This window comes from Dermacentor albipictus, chromosome 6, assembly GCF_038994185.2.
Source record: "Dermacentor albipictus isolate Rhodes 1998 colony chromosome 6, USDA_Dalb.pri_finalv2, whole genome shotgun sequence".
NCBI lineage: Eukaryota > Metazoa > Arthropoda > Arachnida > Ixodida > Ixodidae > Dermacentor > Dermacentor albipictus.
The window spans coordinates 27,223,163-27,245,677 of NC_091826.1; the positions used below are offsets into that span (position 1 = coordinate 27,223,163).

General features: G+C 42.6%; 1 protein-coding gene across 3 annotated transcripts in view; it reads left to right on the forward strand.

Moving 5' to 3' along the window:
* Window positions 1-21,012, forward strand: part of TM9SF4 (transmembrane 9 superfamily protein member 4) — a 37,960-nt gene extending 16,948 nt beyond the window's left edge. For all 3 annotated transcript variants that reach the window (XM_070540217.1, XM_070540218.1, XM_070540219.1), the window contains exons 8-17: window positions 72-142; window positions 1,903-2,035; window positions 3,158-3,239; window positions 4,915-4,990; window positions 7,862-7,945; window positions 8,986-9,161; window positions 12,510-12,573; window positions 12,689-12,808; window positions 14,886-14,975; window positions 17,403-21,012. In XM_070540217.1, the coding sequence (XP_070396318.1) occupies window positions 72-142; window positions 1,903-2,035; window positions 3,158-3,239; window positions 4,915-4,990; window positions 7,862-7,945; window positions 8,986-9,161; window positions 12,510-12,573; window positions 12,689-12,808; window positions 14,886-14,975; window positions 17,403-17,552 (1,046 nt within the window). In that variant the 3' untranslated portion in view covers window positions 17,553-21,012. The remainder of the gene's footprint in view (window positions 1-71; window positions 143-1,902; window positions 2,036-3,157; window positions 3,240-4,914; window positions 4,991-7,861; window positions 7,946-8,985; window positions 9,162-12,509; window positions 12,574-12,688; window positions 12,809-14,885; window positions 14,976-17,402) is intronic.
* The last annotated feature ends 1,503 nt before the right edge of the window (window positions 21,013-22,515 follow it).

The following is a 22,515-nucleotide window of genomic DNA, read 5'->3' on the forward strand; positions in this document are numbered from 1 at the left end:
TGCCCTCTTGTAGGTTTTGTAGAGAACGCCATGCTCCATTGTAGGCTTATTCTCCTTTATATTTGGCTCAGGTATGCTGACTATGATCATCGTTAGAACACTTCGGAGGGACATTGCGCGCTACAACAAAGACGAAGACTCGGTGAGTGCCTGGTTTCTCTTGCTATTCAAACATAACGCAGTGGTGGTTGGGCTCCAGTCCAGCACAAGCCATGTCTGAGAGAGGCATGACAATAAGGAAAAGAAAGACGGGGAGTTTAAACTGGAGTATATCACCGGTTGGCTACCCTGTACAGTCGCTGACGCATAATTTGTACTCTTTGAAAGTCTGAATACTCGGGAGTTTGGAGTAACTGATTCGTAAGAAGTGAGCGTCTTTATTCACAAGTGGTGAGAAAAGCTTGTCAGCACGTTGCTGGACGCACAAATGCTTGCATGCAACCTGGTCAATCTGTATTTCTACCATTGTTGTCTTGTTGCAACAAATGTTACTTTATAAGAGCAAGATCAGTGCATTTTGTGAATTTACATTCCATGGCAACTTAAACAGAGGCAAACTGTGCTTCAACAGTCAAATGACTGTGCAGGTTTCCTTGCAGCAGTCTGCCACTTCTCTTGCTTTATTGCCATCCAGGTCAGCTTGACATGGAGGGTGGAGTTGGTGGCATTTGAACCTGCTTGACAATTCTGAGTGGCAAAAATTCAGAGCAGTAGACAACAAAGTTGCCTGAGGCCGTGCCACTATTCAACGCATAAAAGAGCAAACGCTGGGTGTGTGGGATACTCACGACAAAACATGCAAATGCAGCTTTAACTTAGAGGCTTGGTTTGTTCTATGGTTTATGCGTGGTCGGCGACTGCTGGATTGACTAGGCTATTGCCACTTTCGGTTATGAGGAGGCATTGGCAATGTATGAAAACAAGAACGTCCCTCTTTCTGCTTGTCCCAGCGGCTGAATTAGTACACGGTCATACAGGTGCAGTCCGAATTATCGAATGGCCCTGTACAAAATCCGAAACATTGATCGTCCTTATACATTACAGCTATGGGGCTAGTGGTAGCGTCGTGAAGCTGGCTGAATAGCAAGTTGGTGACCGTAATGGGAAAGGGGAAATGGGGTATGAAAGGTGAGATACACTTAAGTGAGCTGTCTGTGGTGGCTATGTGTTGGCTGGACCCGTTTTTTACTTTCCAAGTTACTATGCTTGTGTGCTTCCTTAGGCCTACACCCGCATTCAGCACTTCTGGTGTTGGCTGGCAGTTTTATCACTTGGCGGCACCGTGGAGCGTAGTGACTAGGCAAAATTTCTAGGAGTGAACATCGCACTTGTACATCCTAATCTTGTATTGCCGGAACACAGTCCTACATCAAGGAATATTTGAGAGAGCTGTTCACATTTATTTCTGGCCCTGGAGGGTACATTTATATATATAAAGAAAAGCATGCAATGTTATCTGAGTTAGAGATTAGCATAGTAAGTCATTAACTAGTAGTTGGTTTACTGAACTATCCAGCACTGAGAACTTCCCAGATTATCAAAAAAGCTACGCCAGGCTGTGCAGTAAGTTTCATGCGCTTAAATCAGACTTTCCCCTGTACCGTCGTCGTCATGCCGTCGTGGCCATCCCCACCGAGTTCGGCTTTGTGTGTGTAGTGTGTGTAATAAACGCTGGTTTCTGCCGGACGTGTCCGCAGTGTTTTAGCGCCGCAAGTTTACGTTGAGCGAGGCCAATGAAAAAAAAAGACGCAATATTTTGCACTTAGGTCCTGTGAGATAAACTGCTCAGAAGGTTGTTGCTGTACTATGCCAACAACTGCGACCATCGATTACGCCAACAATTACAAACGATTTGGCCAACTTTTTCCTTTTTCTTTTGCCCCCCAACTTCTTTTTTCTTAGGAAGACGCGATGGAGGAGACTGGCTGGAAATTGGTCCACGGTGACGTCTTCCGGCCGCCGCAGTACCCCAAGCTCTTCGTTGCCGTTGTGGGCAGCGGGATTCAGATCTTCTTCATGATGTTCATCACAATATGTGAGTACCAAGGGAATGCGGCCTGTCCTGCTTCCCATGAGCCATTTTGTTTAAAGATAAGCAAGGACACGCAGAGTTGTTTCGGTATTCCACAGCTGTTCATTTTGTGGCACTTAAAGAAAATGGTGTCATAGTAGCTTTAGACTTGCTGCCAGAAAGCACATAAGCTCACGTATTGAGGGAAACTGTACAAATAGCAAAATTCTGCTTTAAGTGAAACGCTACCCCCGAGATGCGGTGAGAAGGTTGGCCAACTATTCTCCTTTTATTCTTGCAACTGAGAGTAGAGAGGCCAGTATGGTTATACACACACGATGAAAAAGAAAGAAGTAAGCTCAAATAATAGCTTCCTAATGATGTCTCACACGGCAACAAGCATGTCAGTTTTACTATACTGGTACAAATTGATTTACTTTTTTTACTCATCTATGAACCTTACTCAAGAAATTCAGGCCTAAACTTCTTAAAAAAAAAGAAATGTACAGCCCTTATAAAAGAATAATGTATTGCAGCATGATCTAAGTGTCTTGTCCTGTTGGTTCTTGTGTCTCGTCTTTTCGTTGCACTTTAAAATGTTATTAAGATCAATAGTGTATGGTCAAACATTAGAACAAGCCTTAATGTGTTCCACAAGGATGTGGCAGGACACACAGTATAGTGTGCAAAAACGTTACGATATTGTAGGTGTCTCTGAAAAATTCGTTTTGCCTTCATTTCTGAGCTATCATTTGTGCTTTTATTTTTTTTTCGTTATTATCATACAAGATATGCACTGCTGCTGCCAAGGACACAGCCTTTCATTCTGCTAATCTCTCGAGTTATAAATAAACATTCTTTCATTAAGTTGCACATATTTTTGGACATGCTGTTTGATGCACAGTTTCTTTATGGCAATCCTCAAAATATGAAAAAACTTGGAAGTCATGTGTACGATGATTAGGTTGTGCAGTGCAAATAACATGGCGGTGAGTGTCCAAGAGGCTGTTGCCCAAAGCCAGTGGCCTGGCATAATGCGGCCCAAACTTTTTGAGCAGTTTAGCTCGGGAGACCCAGAGTGCACAAAGTAAACGTTTTTTTTTTTTTTTTTTCACTACTGCATGTTGTGCTTCCTCTTGTTTTTAGTCTTTGCCATGCTGGGCATGTTGTCACCTGCCTCCCGGGGGGCCCTCATGACCGCTGCCATCTTCCTCTACGTCTTCATGGGGTGAGTTGGAGAATGACAGGCCTAATGTGTCTATGCTACCATATCTAGGCAAAAGTAGTCTTTTTGCGACTCCACTTGAACATAAAGGCTGCATTATACCGTCCTTATACTACTATACCACTTTATGGGCCAACATTTCTGGACTGCATCGTAACAAGCTTAGTTTCTGGTAGCTCAGAGACAAAGCAACCTCCATGCGAAAGTTTTACTCTTGAAATACGAACGAATGCATCTCAAAAGACTTACTTGGAGGAATGGTTAATTCGGATGTGTGTATTCTTCTCCTTAGAATGGCGGTCGCATCGTCCATGTAAATGTATATAAAAATCACAGAAAATGAGTTCGTACCTTTGTTCAAAATTCTGTGTCACCTCTGTGTCACGTGCTAAACAGCTCCGCTGGTCATCCACCATCACAGAGTGGAATGGCTCACGATATTTAGTCTACATGTACTTTTTAGCCATTGTATTCCTTCTAGGCCAGTATCACTTTTTGGTATCTTGTGTCACACTCTACATTTTGCTATTATGTTTGCTATGTATTTACTCTTTTGTCACTTTTGTGTTCTCTGTGTAGTGCTTAGATTTATCTCAAGCTAGCTTGTACAGGGTCGCCTGCGCTTGGCAAAAACATTTTCTTAGTATTTGAGTATAAGTCTACTAGTATCTCTTCTACCTCATACTTATAAATGTGCCTTATACAAAACCTGATGTACGCATTTTGGCCATTTCTGCCTGCTGTGTGCTCGATGTTTTTTCCAAATTGAAAGAAATTCAATTTCTAAGTAATGCATTAGCAGGCTTCGATTTCAAATGTTGATGTGTTGCTGAAGATTCTACAAAGTTGCCTTAACCTGAAAATTTTAATGAAAATTAAGACATGCTAATTAATGACAATAAGGATAATTTGTGTTCAATAATAAACACGGCCTTTTCATCACAGTCATTATCGCTTGAACACGCCTCTTTAACCAGTATCAGAGTCCTCTCAATCATAATTCAGAATGTTCCTATCTTTCTAGATAGTTCAAAACACATTTGGGTTTTTACGCCAGTCCACTGCTTCTAGCAATGAGATGCGAGAAACAGTGACCGATAACTTAAGCTTTGTCACACCATCTTTCGTACAAAAACAAAACCTGCCGTACAGTTATAGTTTGGTCAGCTCCTGTGTATATGGTGATGCAACCATTCTATAGGTGTTTCACATTTGTGGATAATCTAGGGAAGAGTAGGTAGCGTGCAGAGAGTCTGACATGCCCTTACTCTGGCATGGCCAGGGGTGTGCATCGGCGACCAGATGAGTATTAGCAGGCATGGAACTTGAAAAGCTAATCAATTATTGTAGTCGGCTGCATTTCGTGCCAAATTGAAGCTGCTATCAGCACTTGAATTCTAATGAAGTGTCTCCTTTAAGTGCGGACAACTTTGTGTGTGTGTGCCTCTAAACTTTACCAAGTGGCATGCTGCCAAACTGTTCTTAGATGGCTTATTTTCGTCAGACTGTAGCTTGGCAACTATTTCCCATTACCCCCCTTCTTTCCTTGAGAGAAATTAAATTTTGATTGATTGATTGATTGATTGATCCATTGATTAATTAAACTATGGCTATGTCTTGTTATGTTGTAAAGTGTAAAAGTTGACTGTTTCATAACTTGTGACTCTTTGCCTGACAGCCTGTTTGCCGGCTACTTCTCGGCCCGCTTGTACAAGACCTTGCGTGGTGTCCAGTGGCGGAAAGCGGCCTTCCTGGTAAGACGCTTGCTTCATCGTCAAATTGTTGCTTGCCCTAAGAGGATTCTGTTAGAAGGGTGTTGTGGGGCAGGGAGCCATTTCGATGTGTTCACTGAACTGCAGATGTTGAAAGACCGCTGTTGCCGGGAACATTGGCCACTGAGTCAAAACTTCACAATGAACATAAACTCTCTCAGGTTGCCAGCACTTGTATCTACTTGCGCTCAAAGTAAGTGAAAGCAAGCTCTTAATTGGGGATGGTAGGCAATTACCTTCAAAAAAGGCGTCTTTTTTTTTTTTCAATTTTGAAATACTTCAGTTCGTGACAAATATGTCCTCCAAATTTCGTGGCAAAACAAGCACTAGAAGTGCTTCAAATGGAACGGCTAAATTACCATCTAACCATAAAAATTGCCTTTGCTGGATGGTGATTTGGGAAGTCCTCCTTCAAAAGAGCTAGAAATATGAAAAGGAAGACTTTTTTTTTGCTATTGCAATTGAATATGCAGCTAGAAAACTGGTTTTAGGTTCTGAGGATTTTGAATATTCACCAAAATAACATTGCTGATCATTTGTGGCAGTGCACTTGTTTGTACATCAGCGATTTCATTTGTTAGTTGAGTTTCTCTAAATTTTTACACGAACAGATTTGTCCTGTTCACATGCTACACTTGGGAGACAAGTATGCCTCGTTTTTCACCTAACGTGAAGAAGAAAGCATAGATTCTTTCTAAACAGATATGCTTCCCTGCATGAACAACGTGGTGAAGCCATGCTCAGGAGGGCAAGCCTACCAAAATTCGCTGATGTCTCACTCAATTACCCTAAAGTAACCCAAATAGAAAAACTACAATAATTGCAAGAAAGGATTTTGCAACGGTGTGACTTGTAAATGATGTAAATTATGTCTCTGGTGTATTTTAGGCTTGATGGTTCACAACTGACCATTTAATTGAAATTTTTGGAAAACATTCTTTTTGCTCACAAAAAGAACAGTCTCCCACAACAAACAAACATTCTACTGCGAGATGTTATTCAATTGCGTTACCTCCAGTAGAAGTTTTTCAAATAAAACATTTTGCTTGCCAAATTGCCCTCTATTGGGATGCCAATGCTGAAAATTTTATTTTGAAATGAATTACAATGTGAGTGTTATTGTTTTAGTTCAGTCAGAACCCCACGTTGTGAACATTTGACAGAAATTTCAGCTTTCTGATTGCATTAGTTATTTTTTTAATGTTCCTTTACAAAGTACAAAGATGGACAGATATAAAACATTACAATTCCAAAGTTTCCTATAACTTAAAACAAAAAAAAAATTTGGTGTTGTGTCGGCAGCGGCAGGCAAGTGGGGGCCTGCGCCCAGCGAACGCGCGGCGAGCGCCAACGCAGAGAAGGATGACACGGAGCTAACTGCTCCTGATGAAAACCGGAACAAAGACTGAGCCGGCTCACGGCCGTTTATTACTAAAAAGGACTTCACATGCCAGATGACACCTCCGGATTGTCCCAGCTCATCACATGACAGAAGGGGGGTGCGCCATCTAGCTAAACTTCTATGAAACATAAATGTATGATAACACAGAGATCTGGCAGATCTGGCAGAGATCTGAACGAACAATGAGGAATGCCATTAAAAGAACATGCAAATTTTAATAAATTTTCATAGTTCAGAAAACTGCGAAATTCTCCGGCGTCCCGTTTGTGCCTGCCATCCCCCCTTAAAACTCAAACATGCAAATGCCTATACTTGTCAGCCGCATATGGGCACGTTTTTGCCGATGTCATCTTTGTTGCACTGTGTCATCACTATGGCAATGTCATCTCTGTTGCGCTATGTCATCAAATGGAGGTTAGGCCTATTGTGGCCCCTGTGTTTGCGTATGTGAAGTTGTTGCCTCTGTGTGCACATTAACCAATTCTAATGTACACAACCCCTTTTTCATTTTAGTCGAGGTCATGATTGCTTGAAGTAAACTGTTTTTTACACCACAGGCAGTGCATCCAAAGGACAGTGCCCGCATTGTTAGCATTTCATTACTGTTGTCGGTTTCATCTGTTCGCACCTCACAGGTGCTTCTCTGGGGTGATATGAGTAAACAGTTGCGTAAATTTTTTGGCATTGCTGAGTTAACACATTTATTTTCAGTGAAGTGGCTGCAGTTGTGCTTCAAGTCAAGCAAAGTCAGTGGCGTCACCTTTGCAGCAGCTATAGAGCTGAGAATTGTCAGCATGCCACTACAGTAGGTGATCCTGAGAGTGAACCAAGGCTTATGACAGCAAGAGTCGCGAATGCACAACTTGCCAAACTATTAAGGCGTTCGCGAGTAGATGGAAAAAAAAAATGGTTTTAAAAACATCAAAGCCATGAAATTCCCCTATACAGTATTTCACAGCCTGATCGAAACTCATTGAGAACAGTTGCACTGAGAAAATATTGTGTCGTGTCCCCTTTAACACCACAAAGCCCAAAATATAATTTTTCGCATATTTCCTCCAAATTCTGATTAAAGCAGGGGAATCTTAACACAAAGCCCATAGATGGCGTTTTTGATGCTCTGGAGCATGTCTTCAGTTGTGGTTAGTTGAGGAAGCTAATTGCTGATAAATTATTTGCCATCCTAATTTTTACTTAACTCACCAACTAACAACTCCAAGGCAAGATACAAAGCTCAACAGGTCATTCTGATCCTCCGTGGTGTAAAATGGTGTTCGGACATTGGGGTGTTTTTAGGTACCTAAGTAAGGCCTGCAGAAATTCCTTCACTTCCCATTTATGTGTGTATTTTGCCATCAGCCATATTGGGGCCTGTTGATGTGACTTGTTGCAATTTACTGTCATTGATAAGTTGCAAGAGATTCATACAATCTTTTTCATTTTTCATGCAGACGTCGGTCCTCTACCCAGGCATAGTATTTGGAACATGTTTTTTCCTCAACTTCTTCATTTGGGGAAAGCACTCTTCGGGAGCGGTGAGTTAGATCGCCGAATTATCTTGACACCTGTTTGTGTCTTGCGTTGGCATCTAGAGTCTGAGTAAAGGTTTTCATTAACATTTCTATTCCTTAATGTGACTGCCTTGCTTTCATGGCATGCCTAGATTGTTTTTCTATTCATGTTGTCATGGTATAAGCAGGCACATGGCAATATTAGCTGGTGCGCTAGCTTGAAAAGTAGCAACGCCATCTAATGCAACACCAACAAGTGTCCTTTTTTGTATGGTATAGTTCGCTTTTAAAAGAAACATACAATTAGTATTTGGCTATAAAGTATAGCTGAATTGTGGCATGAAGTCATGCGGAATGTTTTTTAGTGTATAAATATCAGCTCAGCCTCTCAGCCTTTTGTTTTTCTTTTGGTGGTGTAGATGTATTTCAGTTATACTTATTGGCTTTGTTACCAGCGAGGTGTTTCCTTTAAGCGCGAACCATATTGCACTTATTTCCCACTCTGGGCAACTTCATTTGTCATTTTTCTTGTTCTTTTTTGACAATTCACGACATCACCTTCAAAGTTTCTAGATCAGGGCTACACAGCTCAAACTTAGCGAGAACCACAACCAACTTCTCTGGGAGCTAGGTTATCCAAATTACGGACACTGTGCCAATAAGGCATTCTTAGCATCGGTAGCTTGATGAATATGTTTAGTGGTTTTGTGCCTCTCTTATCTGCTCCGAACAAGAGACCCTACACTTGAACATCCTTTTTCGTTTTAGTGTTCCTGACGCTGCCAACGGTTCATGTCATGCAGTGTATTTCACAGTAAAATTGTCTTTTTTTCTCATCGTGGGGCCTTGCTGTGATTGTAACACTAGTGCACCATAAAAGTCTAAACTTGGCTGTGTGTAAAAGCGCTTGTGTACCATGCATCATGCGTTCAGTGCACATTGATGCACACCAGGAGGTCGAAGTTAATCCAGAGCCCCTGACTACCGCATGCATCACAATCAGCTCATGGTTTCGGCTCGTAAAAGTCCAGACTTCAATTTTCAATCTGTGGTTTGTGGTGCAGGTTCCCTTTGCCACTATGGTGGCACTGCTATGCCTCTGGTTTGGCATCTCGGTGCCCCTGGTGTTCCTGGGGTACTTCTTCGGGTACCGCAAGAAGCCCTACGAGCACCCGGTTCGCACGAACCAGATCCCCAGGCAGGTGCCTGAGCAGGTCTGGTACATGAACCCAGCCCTCTGGTGAGCACTGCTTACCGTGCCCTTTCACAGCGTTTTTACTTGTGATAGCGTGATATTAGTGTTTGAACTGGTTTGTAAAACCTCTTATCTGAAGCCTCTTGCGTGTCATATGGGCCTCCGAGATGTGTGTAAACAAGCTGACTTTTATTGGGTTGGCAAGTTCACTTAGTGCTTGCACTGGTTTGTGTCGTCTTCTCTGGAGCCTCTCATGAGTCATGTTTAACCACGAAAAAAGAAAATGCAAGAGAGACGCAAAGCTGTGCGCCAAAATCTTGGAGTCAACACTTGTCACTTGCCATCTGCATGCTGGATGACGCCACTATACCGTGCCACTGCAGACAGGTTTCACCAAGGCATGTAGTACTTATACCTTGCTAGTACAAGTTTGTCAATGTGCAAGTGAAGTAGTGTTTGATGACCAAGAGCACGCATGTTAGCGCTACCATGTGTGAGACCTGAACTTGCTTTTGTGAGTCCTTTCAGTCACTGTTTTGTGTGAAGAACCTTTAGTTTCTTTACAGTAACAGCTGACATTGGTATGCTCACTGCTGATGCTGTCCCCTTTCTGTGTGTACCTCAAAAGTAAAAGCCCCTCGTATTATGAGCCTTGTACTTCATGCGAGGCCCTCACCTTGTTCAGTGAATGCACTTTTCTTTCTTTACGGAAGATATAGGAAAAATGCACTGCAAGGCAATGCTGTCATGAGCCAGAAACACTTGCGTAATGTGTTTAAATGACTGAAACTGTGAGATTGGTAGGTTGTCAGAAGTAGTGGACACTCACTTGCACTTGCAGCAATGTCCATTCAGACTCATTATCGCTCACCCACATTAGCATTCTCACAGGTGCTCACTCACTCACATTGATTCAAGGAAAATAGTAAACTGGAAAGAAGTAGCTGCCTTTCAAACATTCATTCACACACACGCCTAAGTAATGAGTGTCAGTGTGAGTGAGTGTGCTGACTTATGGTGAGGGGCAGAGCTAGTCATTACCTGGCGTGAAGAAATAAAAAGTTGCATAGGCCTGTTTCACAATTTGCATAATGGCTGCCAAGTATGTGCACAAGTTCAGAGCTGTTTTGTTCAAAGGGAAAACATGTTATGTTCAAGCAATGTTTGTTTTCTAACAAAAACAAGAACAATGTAATGACTAAACAAGGAATTTCTCAAAGTGTTCTTTTAGCTTTCACGCAAGCTTCGCGATGCCTCTTTATGGAGGCTACAGTGACGCGCAGGTAGTCTTTGTCAAGTTCGTCCCAAACCTTGGTCAAGGCAGACTTCAGGGAATCCAAACTCTGTCAGGTAGTAGCTGAGACCTTCTGCTCCAATGCACTCCAGACTGAAAAGTCCAAAGAATTGAGGTCAGGTGAGTCTGAGGGACAGAAATCCTTTGACAGATGTCCTGGGAACAACCGTTCACACAGCTTCAACACTGTTTTTGCTCGATGGTCTTGTTCGCTCTATGGTCTTGTTTTCACTTTATCTTAGAGGATCATTCCACTATCACGAAAGTTGTGGGAGCTCCAGGGACACACTATATTCTTCAGAATCCCTTGTTGATAGCAGGACACATTTGTCTTCATGCCTTTGTCAACAAACATGGGCGATGTCTTGCCGGCAGTGGAGATACCATCCCAAACTATGACGTACCTTAGGGAAAGAGTCAAGTATGAACCTTCGGCTGTCCTGATATCCTTTCTGCGGTTGACAGCAGTTGACAAGAGTTCTGGCTGTTTTGCGGGCCTTCCACGGTTTAAGCCTTGACATCATTGATTAGCAAGTCCGCGATGCGCGTCACCTTGAAGTGTGCCAGAAATTTCTTGACAAATCTCAGCCTCTTCTCCATGGCGGTATCTTTTAGCAAATGTCCTTGCAGGAGACAATATAAATGAAGCCCAAAGTTGTTTTGCACAATCTTCTGGATACTATGCTGGGCAATCACTTTCTGAAATGTGCTCTCTGACCACTTCATTATCTGAAAATGAATACCTGATAAATCACTTTAAATAACTTTCTGTTCCTAGTGTTCATCATTTAGAATCCATCATAAACTACTCTCAATAGCCTATCTTTGTCAACCCTTCCACCTAGCGTACTTTTTTCACTTCTGTATGCTGTGTTCCTTCTTTAAATTTTTGTTTGCTTGTTTCAAATTGTACAAGATCAGCAATGTTTTATTTGTGTGGTTGTTAGCTGTATTTGTACGTAACCACTTTTACACATCTTTGTATTTACACATTGTGTAATGCCTTCGGGTCTTCAAGGTGATAATAAATGAAATGAAATGGGTAATCTTCAAGTCAGAAGCAATCTTGTTAAGGCTAATGGCGTCATTTTGCCAAATCCTATCCCGAATTATATTCCTGGTCCTTGGAACGTTGACACTTCGCAGGTGCTTTTTAGCTTCCCCTTGATGTCTAATTCCTCCTTGTGCAGTTACGCTATCCTGAAAACAGTTCTTCGCTGAACGTGGAGCCAATCAGTTATATTCTGCAAGGTGAGGCCTTCGCGGTGAAGGTGGACAATGGCCTGCCGGGGCGAGTGTGATGTTCATGGCTACGCGAAAAAGCTGTTTGACTGCTCCTATTAGGCTATTGTTGCAGTGGTACCTCTCACTTTCTAAGCCATCTGCGATATTTTCGAAATCAACACTGTGGGAAGCTGGCTGGCTGCCTTAAAATTGTGAACCTACTTAGTAGCCACCTGTATAGGACCTTCATTTCTCTTTTGTTGGCTTTTTTTTTTAGAGCACAGCTCTTAGGCACCCATTCATGCGGTGAGCGTCGACGTTGTCCCTCGGCGTAACCAAGCAAACGAGCGCAGCGAAAGATGAAAGCAAACGTAGAGTGCAGCGGGAGATGAAAGAAGAGAGCGCGAGGGGGAAGGCAGAGGAGGAGGCTACAGTGGAAAGCATGTGGCAGAAAGCGGAGGAGGAGAGTATGTCGAAAGAGTGCGGAGGAAAGCAGAGTGCCGCATCAGTCTACAAGACTGCGCCAAAGTATTATTAATCTGATTGTATGCACAATGCAAATTGTTTAGTACTTTCTGGAAGCCATGTGGGCACCAGTGATTACACTGGAACCTTTGACAAGTCGTGTGTAGAAGTCAGCATGCTTGATCCACATATCAGATTTTTGATGATCGCTGACTCTGCTTTCCACTATCGTTGTGCTTGAGTGTTTCTTGTTTTGCAACGCTTTGCTCCGTTTGCAACGTGCTGCAGAAGACATATTGTCTGCGCCAGCCAATATATAACGAAATGAAAACACATATAGAGCTGCGCTGAAATTTCGCATTGGGGAGTATCATAATCATCGTTTTTTTTTTTTAAATTATCTTTTTCAGCACACTGATGGCAGGGATCCTTCCTTTTGGGGCCATGTTTATTGAGCTCTTCTTCATCTTTTCCGTGAGTATGACCAATGTGTCAGCACAGCAGACGGACTTGCTTGGTTTTGCTTTTCTTGGCTTCCGGGTTTGCCTTTCAATGTGTGCTCTTCCTTGCCTCCCTCTTTATTTTTCAGGCCCTGTGGGAGAACCAGTTCTACTACTTGTTTGGTTTCCTCTTTCTCGTTTTCATCATCCTCATAATCTCCTGCTCGCAGATTTCCATTGTAATGGTTTATTTTCAACTCTGCGGTGAGGTGAGTCATTGTTAATGCTGTTTGCCTGGCATCGTCCCTGGATTAGGTTTTCTTTGCATTTTGATTAGCATTTTCTTGCCACTAGTGAGCTTTAGGTTGTAGTATAGGTAAAACGATCAACAGTGAGGATAGCATAGGTTTAGGATTGGAATTTTTGTTTTCCCTACTAGTATTTGTGCAGTTATACATCAGTTGTGTAATGCTTGCTTTTATTTATTGGTTTTTCTTTTTCCTTTTATTTCTGGATTCTCATATAGCAACATATCCCTATAGTATGTCAAATGGCAATTTATGCAGTGCATGATGGCTGCAAAAGAAAATAGAATTATTTTTGATTAGTGAATGTGCTCCGAAGTTACTGTGTGCTGCTTTTTGCTTTTCGTATAATGAAGTGTTTCTTCTTTGTATGTCAAAGCATGTCAAGGTACACATATTCATGTTACATTATTTTAGCTTTTCTCTTGTTATTGAAACCACCCTGCATCGTCCTCCCAAAAAAGGGTAATACGTACTAGTAGCGATAAATAAATGCATAAGCCAAAGCTTAGCAAATGCTAGGTAGCCTGGGTAAGCCACTCACCTATCCTTTGATGCGACGGTGCTTTAGAATAGAACAGTTGCAGTCTTGCGGTTATTACAGTCGAAGCTATTTATAATGACATCACGGCTGACTTGGAAATACCTTTGTTGTTTTCAATATTCATTCAACCATGTGTTTGTTACATGCTGATATCAACAAGAACCAATTTAGCTTTGCTTCTTTATCCATGTTCACTATAATGAAGTTTGACTGTACAGTAAAACCTCGTTAGTTCAACCCTTGTTAGTTGGCAAAATCGGATAATTCAGACTCGTACTCTGCACCCACCAGGCATATGCATTATTCAGTGTAACCGAACTCTCGTTAATTCAGATGTATTGGGCCGCCTGTCGGTTAGTTCGGAAAGCTTTCGGAGCTCGGCGAGTGAGGGGCTCCGCAAATGTCGATGCAAAAGAGCAACAATGGCGCTAGCATCCAACCGAAGCAGAGTGGCGGAGTCCGCATCGCCATAGTCATCAGTGGAAATTGTACGCAAATGACAGCAGTGCCGGAACACTGTGTGCCTATTTGTGCCTTTAAAGCCTTTACTCTTGTGTTTACCACCGTGCATAACACCATGTTTGCCACGTGCTTTCATATTTGCGTAGTTGCCATCCATGATCACGTTGGTAGCAGCTGCGGTTTCTTGTGCAGCGGTTTCAGCAAACAGTAGTTTCGTCGGCCCTTTCTAGCCACCTTAGCCGCTTGCCTGAAAAACTGCATAGTCGCCATCCATGATCGCATCGATAATGACGGCAGTTTTGTCTGCATTTGTGGCAGTGAATGGTAGTTTCATTCCATTTCAGTGCATTCGTCGACCATGTGCCTTCAGCAACACAAAGTCACCATTCATAACCACGTCAATAGCGGCCACGGTTTCCTCCACAGCAGTTATGTCAAACAGTTGTTTTGACTCTGTGCAAAGATGTTGAGGATGAATAGTCCCAGCTGCATCACAACGAATGGACGATCTGTTGGCAATCAGTGCACTGGTGAAAAAATAATCGGAATGTGCACGCGGTAGTGCAAACCGTGTTGCAAATGAAGGTGTGCGCCGTGGCCATGCTGCGAAGAAAGTCACGTGGCCTCGCTCACCATTGCAGGAGCCAGGGAGTCATGAGATGACAAGAATTGCAGCTTCCGCATTGCTTTTGTGCAAAATCGCAACAGGCTTTGCTCATTTATTCACCAAATAAAAGCATGCTGCTGTAGTAAGCATTTGCCGATTGTTTTGTGGATACCCTCGATAAATTGACATTTGGTTAATTTGGACACTTTCTTCGGTCCCATGAAATCCAAATTAACGAGGTTTTACTGTAGTTGCAAAACTACATACTAGAGTTGAGAAATGAACAGCAGCCTGAAATGGAGATGTCAAGCAGACATACCAGGTAGTCTTCTGGGTGATACATTAGGTGCTTATATTTCTTATTCTCTCTTTTTCTTTTCTTTCCTTGGATGGGGTGTCTGCACATGTGGTCTCGTGCCTCATCTTAGAACTACCACTGGTGGTGGCGATCGCTGATAGTCTCAGGAGGATCTGCACTGTATGTGTTTGCCTATGCCATCTTCTACTTCGTCACCAAGGTACCGTCCCATTTTTTTTCCAACCCCATTCTTTCTTGCAAACTATGCTTCAATCAGTGACTGCTGTCAGATAAGACATTTATAGCTTAACCTCACTGATTAAATTGGCAAATACGAAAGTTAAAATCAGATGAGGCTTACAGCCAAAAACCTAGGCGCATTGTATAGACTTAAGGCGTGACCACATGCACGCGATTTTCGAGCTACACGTGACGGCGACAAGTTTTGCCATCGCGAAGGGTGATCTGTCGTTGTCGCTTGTCGTGTCGCCAGTTTGTGGCCAGCCAGAAAAGTTTGCTTGTTGCCCAAAGTTCATGTGGAGCCTTCCGCCGGTTACCACGCAATTGCGCAATAACACGGCAGCAACCTGTCCGCCCGTTTCGATCCGAATTCGCTCTTGTTACTTGCTCTCCGCCGGCATTGCAAAAAGTAAATGGTAAAATCGGTCACTGCTTCATCTCATTTCTCGCCGAGAACAAATTATCGGCAATTTTTTCTTGCTATTACTGAGATCACTTGTTTTAATGCTGTTAGGCCTGAGATGCCACCGAGAGCCATGGAAGTGTTTTGATTTTTGCCTTCCGGATGGTGTCACAGTATTTCAAGCTGGCCACCTGGGGCGCATCACTACTGGTGATGACAGCGTAATAAAACAATCTAATAAATATGGGTGAAAACATTAGCCTCATAAAACATTGGGGATTTTTTCATGGGTAAATGATTGTATTTGTGATTGCTTACAATTGAAAAATTTGTTGCTATTTTTCTTTTTCGCAATGTCACATTCATATGTTTGCCTCACACTGCGCTGCGACAACGCAATAGGGTCTGCCTTTCATGTCACTTGTCGCTTTCACTTGAATATTGCATGCATGTGGTTGCCGCATTAATGTAGATTAGGTACTAGTAATTGCTGGCCTGAACGTTGCATAAGTCTGACCTACTAAGCTCACCAGTGTTGTCTTTTGTGCTCAGAAATAGATAGAAGAAAGATTATATAGAAATGCTGCAACGACCGCGGTATTTAGTCATATAATCCTTGAAACGTTACTATCGAGTATGTTTCCTTGACTTGAATGATGTGAACTTACTTTCTTTTGCTTCAATTCCCCATATGCCATTCAGCACTCCTATCTCAGTACAAATGGATAACATAGATCCTTAGTGACATCCACTTGAACAGCATCATGGCTGCTTATGTGACAATGCTTTTATTAATCCTGTTAATATATATATACATATATATATATATATATATATATATATATATATATATATATATATATATATATATATATATATATATATATATATATATATATAATAAAGAGAAAACAACCTGTATACCTAAGGGAGTTAGTGTAAACGCAGGTGGACTTGTATAGCTCTCTCAACCCAACGAAGTTCAGTAACTCCCGAACACACCCAGAAGCATACTCATCACACTGTAAGACATGCATTGCACCACGTACAGACCTCCATCACATTATATGGGCATGCCCATCAGCTCCAAACATTATCAGACACAGCATAAACCACAATGCTAAAATATATACCTCTGAGCCGTGGGAGGTTGTACTGCTCAGCGAATGCCCAGAAAACCAGCTTTGGCCTGTCCGGTTGGCGAAGGACGCCCTTACGGTTCAAGGCCTGGCCTGCATCTGATGGATAGGGGCGCTTTAGGTAGTTAGCCTCCCAGCCTCTCCGTTCCCCTTTCGAACCCAGCAGGAACTTTTCAATAAAGATGTTTTATCTCTCTCTCTCTCTCTCAGTAACTCCCTTGGGATTTTTTAGCTCCCATTACTCAAAGGAGTTGGTAAACACCTTTCAGTTTATGTACACTCTTAAAACAGTTGCACCCTTTGGGGTGTATATTTGTCCCACAACTATAATCGTGATCTGCCTTGTTTGCATTTCCTTTCTTGAAAATGCTGCGCTCACTATTTTCTTGTCAAGAGTGCTATGTCACGCTGATAACGCGCGTGCTGTTCGTGACTTCGAAGTACTGGGCTTGCAGTGTTAAGTGTTAAAGAAAGGAAATGCAGGCAAGACAGATAATGATTATTTTTGTGGGACAAGATAAGCCCAAAGGGTGCAAATTTTTTTAAAGAGTGTAGCCCTCTCTACACAAGGGAACTTATAAACATAAACTTCTTTAGAAGAGGGAGCTAGATAAACTCTGCCAACTATAACAGTTGTTACAAAGTTCCATGTCGAAATGTAACTTCCTGGCTGAGACTTCCTGTCACTAACAGTTGGTCAGTTCAAGTTTCCATCTTTCCATGATGCACTTGTCTAGTTTTGCTAACAGATAAGAGGAGGTGTACTAGATATAGCTCATTGGCTTGAAATATTCAGTAATACTGGCACCTAATGCCATGTCAAACTTCCCACAAGGGGTAAGTTCCTTCTTTGCCTCCCTTTCAGCTGGAGATCACAGAGTTCATTCCAACTCTTCTGTACTTCGGCTACACATGCATCATGGTGCTGACTTTCTGGCTTCTGACGGGAACGATTGGTTTCTACGCTGCATACTTCTTCCTCTGCAAGATCTACGCTGCTGTCAAAATCGACTGAGCCATGCAGCTAGCATGCCTTTGTCCGCCGCTGCCGCATAGCTGCATCACTGGGAGCAGCGGCTGCGACAGCGTCGCGCAGGGCGCATGAATCGACCGACTGAATTCTCTGCGCTTCTGAGAAATGGGTGGAGGTGGAAGACGCAGAAGAATGTACTCTGGGACTGGGAAGGGAAATGCTGATTTGGTGCGTGTCTGTCTGTGTGTTTGTGTGTATGTGTGTGAAGGACAAGAGGTGACCAGAAGATGCGACTACCGTCAGCATTGAGCAGTAAGAAGAATAGGCTGTGTGACAAGCACTTCGTGTGGGTCAGGGAAGTGTGCAGTTTTTCTCTGCCTTCCACTCTTTTTTTTTTGTATGATTGTGTGTTTGCTTGTTTTTGCTTGTTTCTGTTTCACATGTAGATGTCGTTGGAGCGATAGGGCAAGAGAACGAGGCAAAATATGAGTTGTAGCTTATTTTTACTGCCACCTCCACATTTCTCCTCTACTCCTTGGTGATTATGTTTAGTTTTTTTTCAAATGGTTTTACTTTTGTGGGACCGACAGGAATCATCAACATAGCGTTTGTCTGACCATTGGCCGCCGATTCCAGCTGCTAGCCGCTAGTCAGCAAGAACAGCAAGAAGCTCTTGGCTGTGTGTACTTCTGATGGCTTGTTTTGGATTCATGCTCCACGTCAAACTGCGCACTGGGTCCCCAGGGCAGCATGAAACAGCTGTAAAGCAGCAGGGAGCATAGCATATCTCACCATCTGTCTTTATTATTATTTCTTCCTTTGGAGAACATGCAAGTGTCTAATAATGAACGCACTAGTGGATGGACTTTGAGCACGCATGGCTTTACATAATTAAGGGATCTGTGTTCTGCTTTAGGGAGGATGCATATGTGGGCAGTGATATGGATGTTCCTGTTGATGGTGCCACAGGATGCCTCACCTGGAATGTTCTGTCGGTTTGCTGTAGTGTCTGATTCCTGCTTTCCCAGATGCAGCTTTGGAGACTCGATTGATGCACAAGAAGGCCGTAAAAAAAAATGGCTGCCGTTTCACTGCCATTAGGTTTGTGCTTGACAGCTTTCACATAGTTAGTTTGCACTAGTTATGCTTTATAGACTAGTTCATTGTGACAAGACTGTCATTAACCATCTTTGAGATGAGTTTTCTCTTGCCAAATTAGCTCATAACTTGTGTCTGACCTCAAGTCAGCAGCATTTACAATGTTGCCAGCTGCCACCTTCATTCAGGTGCGACCTAACTGCAGTTTATTCTCTGTGGAATTTTACTGCTAGACTTGACACTTCACTGTTTGATATTGTTTCCCGCGTTGTTGCAATTGAATGTGTTTTTGGCAGCTAGTGAGTTGATAACTGAAAACACAACTCTGTGGCCAGGATTCAATGGACGTATCTGATGCAGCTGAATATGGACGAATTGATTGTTCAGTTTAATACTAAATTCGCCCCAAAAAAGGTCCAAGTGATGTCGCACACATTCATGGCCCCAACATCATAGATGAAATGTAGTTTGTACTGTTACCCTTGCTTTGGTCATTCCCAGGTCCTGTTACACTTTAGGCAATTGTAAACTTGCAGGGCAGTGAACATTGCCTGCTGTTTCTTATGCACCATGCCACTTCCCAAGTTGTCATGGTTGAGCATGTTTTATTCTGTCATTGAATCCATTTTACCAAGTTGTGTTGTTTCTGTCATCAACATTTCCAGGCTCGAACTTGCCTGTAACTCGTTGTGCGACTGCATTAACTGAAAAGTAACCATGAAAAAGTGTGCATTCTTATTGATTCTTGTGCCCATCTGGGAAAGCAGCACTATATTATTCTGAATGGCATTTCTACCAAAATAGTTATCTGCACTTCTGTGCTTAGTCTGCTAGTGTCTCTTTTCACGCACTGTTCGTAGTGCCCTAGTGTTTGAAACTGCATGTTTATACTGTGAGTTGCGGGGACTTGTGTGGTCATAAGTTAGGTACTTTTGTTGTTTTTGCTTTCAAGTGCCTATCTGTAGGGTAAATGAGTATGCACCCTTAGCAACATGTGGGTGTCTTGAGATGGTTCGTCTCGGCTTAGGACATGATGACGTAATGCTGAGAACTTTGAGCAGCTCCATGGGCCAAAGAAAGTGCTTGAGCAGAGTACAGCTGTCAAAGGACTCAAGATGTAGCATGGCTTTTAGTTTGATGCCCAGAATTCAGTTCTGGCACACTTCTGATAAGATTGCAAGGTGCTTGGAGCTATTTCCAGCAAGCTGTAGTAATCGGTGACCTAACGGCATTGGTCTCTGAACTAAATCCCAGGTACAGTAAGCAACCTTTAATCTCCAAACATCTTGTCAAGAAAATCTTCAATGCACTATTGGTGTATATTTTCCAATTGTCCATTATTTTGCAGATTTAGTCAGCGTGTTTGTCCCTGGTCCTGCTTACTTGTGGAACCTCATTACCATTCACACGCATCGACTTCTGTACTTTGTAATTTATGATGTACATATTGCTTTGTATCAAGGAGAACTTCTGATTCCCTTGTGAGTTTTGTTACTTCTCTAAGCCATACAACAGATCACTTGTCGCTTAAAAATGTGGGAGCGAATTATCCTAATGATGTTATCATGGGAAGTTTTTGTCAAAAGTTTAGAAGCCAATGTGTACATGACCAGACCTATGGTCTGTCCACCCAGAGGGATCTCAGAAATTTTGCCGCTCAAAATCCCAGAGACTGAGTGGCAATTATTGAGCTTTAGAGCATTGGCTGTGTGACAAGTGGGCAGCAACAGAACTTCGTGATAACTCATGAAGTGGCTTCGAAACTTTTGACTAAGATTGTATGCTTTCATTGCATGCTCCACTTCTATAACTTATGGCACTTATGTCGGGTAAGGCAAAAGCCCCGGAAGTTTGTGGAATTCCACACAACCAAAGCATCAATTTCTCATGTTAGTGTACATGCCTTGAGGGTAAGCAATCTTTGAAACATGTATTGAATATTAAACACACTACTACTTCTGAAATCAAGGCAACCATTACATGACTTTCTTGAAAGTGCTTCCGCTTGCTATGCTCACCAGTGTGCCATGAACTCGATGAGAACTGTCTATTTGTTTCACATGCAAGGTCAATTGTATGCAGTCACCATAGCAAGAATGTTTCACTTCAGTTTCATGCAACGCCATGGCAAAGAAAGTTTTCATGCAATCACCATGCCAAGAAAGTTTGAGCCTCGAGGCAGGTGTCTTCTAACTTTTGACCGCTGTGGTCACCATGGTTACAGCCGTTTCATGTCAGCCTTCTTTGCAATGACGACAATGTTTCCAGTTTTCAGAACAAGCGTTTTTTGTTGTCAAGCGTTGCTCATTCCTAGCATGTCGCACAGATGTGGAGAACTTGATTCTATCTCACAGGGGTGTGTTTGAGGAATGTTCTTTGGCTAAAGTGGCAGCACCAAACATGATATGGATTGTGACGCCTCAATAGTTCATTTGAAAGAGCAATAAGACCTGTCAACTGAGTAAAGAGGACTGACCCAGGTACAGCGATTGCATGGTGGGCAGTAGAGTACATCATTGCAGAGAGGGAATGAACAAGGGGGCACATGGCGCTGCACTCTGCAGTGAGTTTCGTGAAGCGTACTATTACAAACTGACAGTGGTGACCTCAGGGAGAGATTTCAACGCCGCATGTTGATGAGTGTAATGTAACGAGCACTTAGAAATGGGCAGAAAATGTGCGGGAAGCGTGCATTTCACCTCACTGTTTCTCCGCGCAGCACTACAATTGTCGATGATCACTCAGCATTTTCCGCCGTCAGGAGTTGAGTGGCAACCACATTGAATGTACCTCTGGAGACAGCCTCTTCAGGCTTGGGCATCGCCGGGTATCCAACACGTACACAAAGAAACCTAGAATAAGACCATCCGCATTCTGAAGCATCAGAAAGCTTCACATCACTTCGCATTGTAATAAAGCAATTATAATTGCTGTGAGGCAGCCCTGTATTGCACAGACTCCGAGATCAGCCCATGCATCTTGGAGTGGTGACCTCGACAGTTGCAGCTGCTTGGTGGTTTCGCGACGTTGCGTTCAGGAAGTGTTACGTGTCTGTGGTGCTTGCTGCCCCACTGCAGCATGTCCTTCTTTGCCTGTCAGCAAGCGTAGGCTAGTAAGCTGGATCTTCTGTAATGTGTAGTCCCTACCCAGCAAGTTTAAAAAAAAGAAAGTGAAGCTTTCTCTGCAGATGAGGCCAACTATAAGCAACCTCCCAAGAAGCCTCCATTCTCGTTTTTAATTTAGTAATTAATAATGATTAACAATTCTCCAATTAATTTCCTTGCCACAATGTCAATAAAAAGTCTACATTTGAAAACAGCGCTTTAAATTGTTCGCGACGATTTACCGTTTGCGTAGCTCTCTCTGCGCTTCAAGGGAAACCACCAAAACCTTTAAAAAGCCACTGCTTGTGTGCCACAGCGGCTTAAGTGCATCAAAAGGAGCTGCGCAAACACTTCGCTAACAGATGAAAGTGCTCTGCAAACCATGATTGACATTGTGGTCGTAAATATGATGGCTATTTATTACTCAACACAACACGCATACTAAAGGAAAGGGTCGAAGCTGAAGAAGACGAGGTCGACTTGCGTGGAGGTTCAAATGATTCTATGTTTAAACGTTGATTATACCTCATTATTCTATCGCTTTCTATCTCTTTTGCATGTTCATTATTCGTTCATTTCGTATCTTATTTGTATTGTATTTCACGTGCAATTGTGTCTACCTCTTTCTTAGCGTGAATACTTGTTTGCTTCTTCTTTAACTCAATAAGCCAGGTGAGCCGATCCCGGAGATGGAGCAGTTTTTGGTGCAATTGGGTTAATTTTTAATTATATTGGCACTAATTACACTTGTATCGTTCATTTTACCTACTCTGCGACTAATTCTCGCTTCTTGTGGGCAACGC